At 39.0% G+C, this 9,450-nt stretch overlaps 2 protein-coding genes across 3 annotated transcripts in view; one reads left to right on the plus strand and one right to left on the minus strand.

The window, feature by feature from the left end:
• Dennd4c (DENN domain containing 4C) overlaps positions 1–1,999 on the plus strand; it is a 123,008-nt gene extending 121,009 nt beyond the window's left edge. For both annotated transcript variants that reach the window (XM_063251722.1, XM_063251727.1), the window contains one exon: positions 36–1,999. In XM_063251722.1, coding sequence (XP_063107792.1) covers positions 36–172 — 137 coding nt within the window. In that variant the 3' untranslated portion in view covers positions 173–1,999. The remainder of the gene's footprint in view (positions 1–35) is intronic.
• A 2,296-nt stretch (positions 2,000–4,295) lies between these two features.
• Positions 4,296–7,659, minus strand: Rps6 (ribosomal protein S6). Its single transcript, XM_003472221.5, has 6 exons — positions 7,488–7,659; positions 6,755–6,886; positions 6,140–6,350; positions 5,817–5,963; positions 4,508–4,665; positions 4,296–4,412 (listed from the first exon to the last, which is right to left on the minus strand). The coding sequence occupies exons 1-6, from the start codon at positions 7,491–7,493 to the stop codon at positions 4,317–4,319; spliced, it is 750 nt and encodes a 249-aa protein (XP_003472269.1). The 5' UTR covers positions 7,494–7,659; the 3' UTR covers positions 4,296–4,316.
• Between the last annotated feature and the right edge of the window lie 1,791 nt (positions 7,660–9,450).

Below are 9,450 nucleotides of genomic sequence, written 5' to 3' on the forward strand. Positions count from 1 at the left end.
TAAATTACAACTGCATTTTTAAAAATGTCTTTCAGAGGCTTTTGACAGTGAATATGGACTTGCATATAATAGTCTGTCTTCACAGATTCCTGAAAAGTTACAGAAAATTGATGCCCCACCAAGCACCAGTGTGGAGTGGTGTAGGAAATGTTTTGGAGCACCTCTTATTTAAATGAGATTCATTAGAGTTTTGACAAACAGTGCTGGGGGAGTTAATCTGGAAATATTCAAGTTTTTTCACAATCCTAAGAATTGGTGAAAACAAAACACTTGGGGACAATATACAGTGAATTAATTCATACTGAACCATCTCAAAATATAAAATGCCATTAAAATACTCTGAGGTTTATTGATGTTGAAGATTCTCAACTCCTGAACTGTTTCTCTGCCTCTTCTGAAACTGTTTTTGGATTTCTCTGTATTTGTAGCAGGTTGATATTAATAATGAGAAACCATATCGATGCTCGGCATTTGTTTATATTTGAAGCTGTTGGCCTTGGGGATGGCAGAGGAAACTTGCCTGCCCCCAAAACAAATGGAATATCTTAATTATAAGAGCAACTATATGTGTGAGATTGTATAAATGTGAGGGCTTTGTAGGTATGTGTTCTCAGTGTATATTTATTAAAAGTCTTAGGCTGCGTGTTGCAATAGTTTTGTGGTAGGGCTCTTATGACCTATCAGTGACTACTGCTAAAATCATCTGTAGTCATTAATCTCACAGTTATCTGAATGTCATGACAACTGCCTTCCCCTGACTTTAAATTTAATATATATCTTCACCGTTTATATTATATGTCATCTTGCATTATGAGTTATATCTTGAATATCCAAGGACTTCCTTCCATCCTTTTCCAATACGGTGTTAATTTGCGATGAGTTTAAAATTAGAATGAGTGAAAATAGTTAAAATTAAATGAAGTTCATAATTTACACTTATTTGTAAGTTATGTTTAAAATGCTAATGTTTATATTGTCTTCAGTCCTGAAGTCTTTGTTCAGGTGTGTAAATTGTGGCAGTTGGTCACTTTTAAAATCCTGTGGGATAGCTGGGCGTGGTGGTGCATGCCTGTAATCCCAGCACTTGGGAGATTAAGGCAAGAGGATTGCTGAGTGTGAGGCCAGTTTGAACTACATAGTAAGTTCAAGGCCAGCCTGAACTGCATAGTCAGACCCTGTCTGAAAAAACAAAACAAAAAACCTGTGGGATAAACTTGCACTGCACACAGAAGTTGTATTCATGTATAATATTTAATTTGTGTGTTAATAAGTAAAAATGTGTATTTGTAAATACTGTTTTTTAGATTGAATCAAGTCTTAAAATTTTAAAGCTTACTTAGCTCATTGCTAGTAGGTTTAAGAAAATCATGGGCTCGCCTGCCTCACTTTGACAGTTACCATGCTTTTTGTTAAAACTATCCACTAGAACAGTAAGTTTCCTTAATTCTCTGTGTGGTTTTAAATACCGATTGTTGAATATGTACATTTATAGTAATTTGAAGATGCTGGTCTTATGGCAGGTTATCCTCCTGTTGTAATGTCAGTCCTTTTTCTTTTAGTAACTTAAGAAATGCTCCAGTTTCCTTTCGCTTTTCAGGTCCTTCAGTTTACAGTATCAAGATTTCTCATTTTATGAATCATCGGTATTTTAACAATGGAGATCTACAGTAGTGTACTCACAGAAAATCACAAAAGAATGTTGATATACAAGTTATTTCCATGTGGTATATGTTACAACCTTTTAAAAATTATACTGTGTCAGTCTTTCAGCATTTAAAGGATTAATCTGACCTGTCAAATCCAGTCTGAACTTACTGTCAGAGTGCTAAGTGAAAAGACTTGTTAGAAATTACATACAATCTTATCTTCAAAGTAGACCTTTTGCACTATATAAAGAATACCTGTGTTTGCAATTTACAACTTAACACTGACGCCACAAATTTTGGAAACCTTGCATACAAAAAAATTGAGACTGAATAAAATGAAAAATAATCTTAAATTGCTTGTGTTTATGTCTGTTAAATTTTTAAAGCTCTTACAATCTGAACTTTTGTAGTGGTTAGAGTTCTAATACTGTTTTGCTATTTCTTGTCTTCATAAGTGGAACTAAATTGTTATTCATCGAAGTATTTCCTATTTACAAAAATCTGTAATGAAGATCTCTTTCTACATTTAAAAGCTAAATGCTGTCAGCTTTTTAAGGTATGAGCTTTACATTTATCAAAGGTAGGAAAAGAACTGCTCTGCAGATTGAGCCCCCTAAGAGATCCGCTTTCTTTTTGACAATGATTTCATAACATGTTCAAAGATTTCTAGCAGTCATAATCTTGGAAACCTTAGCCTGTTGCCATTTGGATCTGTAGGAACTGGGTGTATGTGGAGGGTAAGGGATGACAAGGCAGTCCTCCTGTAGGCTGGCCTTGAACTTGTTATATAAAGCCAGGCTCACCTCAAACTTATAATCCTCCTGCTCCAGCCTTCAGAATACCAGAATTCCAGTATTCACTCCATTTGGCAAAGGACTGATTTATATTAAATCTCTAAATGCTTTCTTGACCTTTACAAACAGTGTAAAAATTTACAGGGAAAAAATCCTTGCCAGTTATCTAGTACATGGAAAAATTTTAAAAATCTCTAGAATAGCATAACACTAAAAAAAAAACTTCAATCCTGATTTAACTTCTAAAGTCTTTCAGGCCAAGGTTGTAGTTCAGTGATGAACACGTCTGGCATGTGCCAGACCTTGGACCAGTGCTCAGTACTACCACACACACATGCACGCACACACAAATCTTTCAAATTAGTTCAGATTGTTCAGCAAAATCTTACACTGATTTGGGGTTTGATACTGCCTCTAGTTGCATTTTGTAGGTTAATCATAGTGCACTAAATACTTGACTAATGAGTTACTTAATGAACATAACAGGCTTCTATACTTCTGGTTCTGGTATGAGTACTTTTGCAGTATATGTAACTCATCCTAACCAGACTCATGACTTAAAAGTTAGATCTGCTTGTTTTTCATGGTTGTATGCTTGAAAATCAGCAAGGTATGTATTAGGTTTTGTCTATTACAGCTGAGGTACCACTTAGAGGACTATCACACTCATTTTGTGGCATTACCCTATTTGAATGTCAGTCCTTTTTTCTCAGTAACTTCAAAAAATGCTCCAGTTCTTTGGCTTTTTAGATTCTTGTATCAAGTCTCATTTTATTAATCAGTATTTGAAAAATGGAGATCCCCACTATGTTCACAGTATTAGCCTTGGCAGCTTATGGTAAAACCCAGGACCCATTACTAAATGGATCTGCCAGACCTCCAGAAGGTCATTCCTGTATATACATTTTGGTTGTGAAACTTTAGGCTCTGCAAGTTAAAACCTTTTGAAATTGTATTCATCTGGTAAAATGTGGGGGACCAATTTTTTAAAAATTACAAAACACTTAGCAGCAGTAATCCCCTGCATACATTTTGTAGGGGACCAGGAACTGAGCTCATGACCTTGCTAGGCAGGTGCTTATGTTGCTGAGCTATGTCTTCAGCTCCTCCCCCTAGTTTTAAGCTGGACTAGTTTTCTGTAGTTCTGGTCTTTGAGGTGATAAATAAAAGGGATGCTATTTAGTGCCACCCAGGCTTCTAAATGCATTGGGGTATCTCCTAACCTGGCTCATGGTAGTTTCGCTTCTTCCAAGTATGATCATGAAAGGTAAACACTTTGAACCAATTCAAGACAGAACTTAATAAAACCATAGCTCACTCTACAGACCTCAGGGGAGGAAAAAAAAATTTTTTTTCACTGATAGAAGTCTTGTGTGGAGTGGAAGTAATGAATATAGGGCCCAGTGCCTACTAAGCAAATACTTTTGTTACTAATACCTCTAGCCCATTTTGTTGATTCACCAGTTACAATGTTGCTCATACAGCCACACAATTTTGAAAGCTTTAGGTATCATAGTTTTCCATTATCTTAAGTTCTGTAAGAAAAACAGTGTTATTTGAACTGTTACTCTTAAACTCTACAAGATTAAAAATGGCACTCGTTTCTTTTCCCTAAATTTTTCTATGCCTTTCTGAAAAAGCAGTGTTTTGTGCTAAAAATCCTTTTCTGAAGGGTGGGTATGGTGGCGCATACTTATACTCTCAACACTGAGAGGCTCAAGAGGCAGGAAGATCACAAAGCTGGGAATGTAGCTCAGTGTGGAAAGCCTAAGCAGCCTTTATCTACGATTCATGTTTCCTTCTCTACTTGTATATCAATTAAAAATCAATAAAGGAAGGTTGAGGCCCCATCGAGTTTATTTGTTACTTAAGCATTTTATTTCTGACTGGACTCAGACTTAGAAGTAGAAGCTCTCAGAGAGGAAAGCCTACGTCTCTTGGCAATTTGTTCCTGGCGTTTTTCTTTAGCTTCCTAAAAAACAGAAGTACAGAAGAAGTCAGACTTTTATTCCAGTGAAAACAGCAAATTAGCCATTCTGGTTTCATGGCCTCCCTTATCTCACTCACCTTCATTCTCTTGGCAAGAAGCTTAGCATATTCTGCAGCCTCCTCTTTGTTTTTCTTAGTACGCTGCTTCTTCAGAGCAATACGGCGGCGCTTGTGTTGGAGGACACGCGGAGTAACAAGACGCTGAATCTTAGGGGCTTTAGTCCTGGGTTTCTTACCTAAAAATTCATATGATTCAGTCACTCCTCAAAAGCCTCATTGGGATGACAGCGTGCTCGGCATGCAGACCCCGGCTTTAATCCCCACACATACTCAGGCATAAAAGCCATACCTTGTTAAGATGTTTAAAGATAGTAGCACCTACGAAAACTTACTAAAACAGTGGCATTATTTTTAAACATGTTATTACCTTGGTAAGTAAACTATGTCAGACATTACCTCCATCATCATTCTATCATAGATAGGCTTGAATCTGTTTCCTATGACAGATCTTGTCAATTTGGGGAAACTAGCTACACATGTGGCTGCTTATTAGTATCTTCATTTAGTGTTTCTGGTTTGTACTCCCAGCTGCTTCTGAGTTATAGGTCTGTCCTGGGGCAGAAACTTTTCAGACAGAGTCTGTCCAGTCTCTGCTAAGTGATAAAATGTTACCTATTCCAGAGATAAGCACTATTTTAAACACAGCTTCCATTAGATCACCCCTCTGTAACACTGACCCTTATTTCCAGATTATGAGGCACTACCATGTATTTGCCAATTTCTATTTTCTGTAATATAAGCTTCCCAAAGGTAGGAACTTAACTACTTATACCATTATCGTCAGCACTTGGCAGCTGACAGGTGTTCAAATATTTGGAACGAGGCTAAAATGCTCACAGTATATACTAAACACTTGACACTTCAGTTCACAAATGTTTCTGTTGCAAACAATTTCAATTTGGTTTGCAGAAAGTGTTCTGCAAAAATTTGCCTGTCAGCAAACTCCCAGTCAGGTGACACCACCACAGCAATCTTCCTCACACAAACACAAGTTCAAATGTAGCAATCTTTCCCAGTACGGTAAAACAAATTATATTCTTAAACCAAGATCCCTCTGTACTGGCATAAGTCAAGTCCTAAAAAAAAAACCCAAAGAATTCTTCCTGAGCCTGTCAAGAAAACTCAAACATGCTATCTATCCATCCTTTCACTAGTGTATCGTATCACTCTACTATGGATCTGATTGATGGTAAAGATTACAACTGCTCCATTTTATTTAAAATAGTCTCACAATTTTCATCATTCCTATCACCCCTAAACCCCAAAGGCATCTTCTAAGTGCACAGAGTTACTAAAATCAAGCCATAAATTGCACTATTCCTTTTACCTTCTTTGTTTAAGGGCTTCCTGACAACATATTGGCGAACATCATCTTCTTTAGAGAGATTGAAAAGTTTGCGGATTCTGCTTGCTCTTTTGGGCCCCAGGCGCCGAGGCACAGTAGTATCAGTCAATCCAGGAATATCTTTCTCTCCTTAGAAGAGACAAATGTAAACAGAAGTATTTCAGTTCAGTAATTTCCTTTGTAACATTGAAATGATCATTTACAAGGGTACTTGTAAAATACACTGGTTAATATGCAAACACCGTAAAGGAAAAAACACCTGTAAGTCATCAACAAAAACTAAACGTGAAGAGCATAAACCTCACCTTTTTTTACAATAACCAAGTTGAGAACGCTCAGATTGGCATCCACAATGCAACCTCGGACAGATTTACGCTTTCTCTCTCCGGTTCTCCTTGGTCTATAACAGGAATGCCCCTTGCTCAGTAGCAAGCGAACTCGGCCATGAGTCAAGACGCCTTGCTTCATAGGGAAACCTTGCTTGTCGTTCCCACCACTGATCCGGACCACATAACCCTGGATGAGTACACAAGGCCACATTTACTATTTCTATTCCAAAATTTACTGGACACTGAATTCTTGGTAAAGCCATTTTGAGCTTACATTTCCGATTTCCTTTCATTCATTTACCACTTCAGTGTTTTACTGGTTATAACATTAAGATGACAAATATTTAAGAAGTCAAATAATTAATAATCGAATACAGTTGTTTCTTGGCACTTAAATATTATCAGGACATTGGCATTTCCTGAAAGCATGTGGTAAGGGAAGTACTATACACTCATTTCCTAGCTTAACCTGTATAATCTCAGATGCTACGAAGTAGCATGCAGAAATCAATTACACATGGTAAGAAAACAATTCCACGCTTACTCTTTCTCACTACAATAGGCACAATGATTCGACAGTTTAACTTTTACCTTCCACTCTTCTCCTAGAGAGTCAGCAGCAACTTCTGTGGCCATACGCTTCTCATAGAACGTACGAAGTTTACGTTCATCATCCACCTCAATGAGTTTCTGGCAGCCAGTGGCGGGGAAGGAGATGTTCAGCTAAGGATTAAGGGGAGAGGGTTAAAAATTTAACATAATACTCTAAGGACTAAAAGGAGACCCAAATCTTTTTTTCCCCAAATCTTATCTTTTAGGTAACTAAAAAAAGGTTTCTGTAATTACCAAATAGGCAACTGTAGAAACACCCACAACAGTTCCACTTCAAAAAAAAAAAATTCTTACACAGAAAACGTGAATGATTTTATTCACTAGTAACTGCGTGTAAGCACTGCACTTACAGGGCACGTTTTCCACGCAGCCCTACAACCATTCACTGTCTCCGAGCAAGGAACCTAACCTAGGCAGTGAGGTTCAACAGACGCAAGCCAAGCCTGCAGCAAACCGAGAACTAGGCCCGCAGCTGTCCCGGCTAGACCGGGGCCGCCACCCTGGTGATCCGCACGGACGCGACTCCAGGCACAATCGAAAGCCATCCGAGCTCCTAAGGACCTCTAGTCCTACGACTACAAACCTGATCCTGCCTCAGATCCTTCTCCACCTAAAACCAGGATTTTGGAGGGCTACAGCTGTGGCACTGCCGCGTTCTGGCGCCCGATCCAAACTCCCCAAACCCAGTCCAACACTTACTACAACTTCCTACCTTCATCTTGAAGCAACTGAACGCCCTCTAGGCGCCACGAAAAAGAGACCCGACTTCCGTTTAGCTCAGCTCACATAGCGCTTTCAGTTCTCGCGAGAGTATCGGATGCTTGGGAAAGCGGAAGTGACGAGTGGCGCGGCACTTCCGGGGTGGGGTTAGGTGGCGGCAGCTAGATTGACCCCTTGGATTGGCTGTCCGCAGTTGCACCCGCGGACAGCTGTGGTGTCCCTGGGGCTCAGTGGTGAGGGTAGCCGTTTCGCTGGGTATTGTTTTCTGCGCTTCTTGGGTCTGGTACACAGCGAGCTTGCTCCGTCCTTGGCATTCTGTGTGTGGTGATTTTAAAGCAGGAAGATACACCTAAAGTTTGATTTGCTTCGCGGGCTGTCCTGCAGTCAGGCACTGCCGGAAGAATTCCAGCCCTGCTCTAGCCCCAGGGATTCCCTGCAAGAAATCCGGAAAGCTTTGCCTTGCTTTTTATGTAAAAATGCCGGGCCCCTGGGCGTGGTGCTGCATGCCTGTAATCCCAGCTCTCGGGAGACAGGCGGGAGGATCGCGCAAGTTCGAGGACAGCTAGGCTGTATAGCAAGATTGTCTTAAAAATAGTGGATCATCTGCTTGGTGTTGCCCTGTTTTCTGCCTTATCACGGAATGACTCTCTCGGTCACCCTCTCCTCAAGTCATAGGTCCAAACAAACATCAGGTGCCTACAAATGTTTCCCTGGTTTCTTACCTCTTAGGTTTTTGGGAACTGAACTCAGGATGTCCATGTTAACTAATCAGCCCATACTGTATCACTTGGCTCCAAGCCCAACCTCTACAATCTTTGCAATACGCAAAATTACATTACTTCCCCGGAAATGCTTCATTTACTTAACCACAGCAGTTAAATGTACAAACTCTACCGTAACCTCACAAACTTCACAGCCTTAAGCTCATCTATTGCCACTATATCTAATGCCTCTCGGGTCTTTCAGATTAAATGTGGCCTCTTGAGAGAAGATTCAACAGCACTACCCTTAGTCACCAGCATAGTTTTCCTTTGTAGTACATAATCATGATACATAAGTAATTTGTGTATGGTCCCCGATACTATTTGTTAAGTTTGGTCAGGACTCATGTCTTCCTTCTGGTGTGCTCAGGATGCAGCTAAGTGCACACAGCACATAGTAAGCAAGTGTCAGTGTTTGTTAAATGCTTACCTTATAACCCCAGCTCTAGTATTGATGGAGAAATAGGCTGGAAATCCAAGGGATCTATCTGAATCCCGCATTTTTATCAGTATCTTTAAGGAAGTAACATTAATTGCTTATTAAGCATGTACTCCATATTTTATCTTTAAAAAAAGAGAAAGAAGGAAATTGTGAACTGAATGTGTTGCTGATACCTGTAATTACAGCTACTCAGGAGGACAAAGCAAGAGAATCACAAGTATAATCACGTCTCAAATTTTTGAAAAAAGAACTGAGGGTGTAGTTCAGTAGCAAAGTACTTGCCTTGCAAGTTGAGAACTTGGGTTCAATCCTTAGTAATGAAAAAATATGTATTCTAAATAACCAAGTAAATTCTAACCTCCAAGATCGTTATATAACATCTGCTTCATTATCCACTCTTTAGGCCTGCTTCACACATAAATTTCAAAGCTTCTACTGCATCCTGTGTAATCATTGTATTAATATATAAAACATTGATGAAATGCTTTTAATAACCTATATCTAATTTTTAACTTGTATTTCTGAATTAAACAGTAATGTTGAACATTTGTTTTACTTTATTTATTGACTAATCTTTTGAGATGTGTCTATTTCATTTTCCCACTTTTTTTTTTTTTTTTTTTTTTGGTATTGAGGATCCATCTCATGACATCACCCTTGCCAGACAGGTGCTTACACCACTGAGCTTAATCCCTGGCCCTTCTAACTTTTATTGTTGAGATGAATTTAACATGACAAAATCATTTAAAAAT

The sequence above is a fragment of the Cavia porcellus genome, unplaced genomic scaffold (assembly GCF_034190915.1).
Source record: "Cavia porcellus strain 051 isolate PalLab524CR breed Dunkin Hartley unplaced genomic scaffold, mCavPor4.1 scaffold_1, whole genome shotgun sequence".
NCBI classification, from domain to species: Eukaryota; Metazoa; Chordata; class Mammalia; order Rodentia; family Caviidae; genus Cavia; species Cavia porcellus.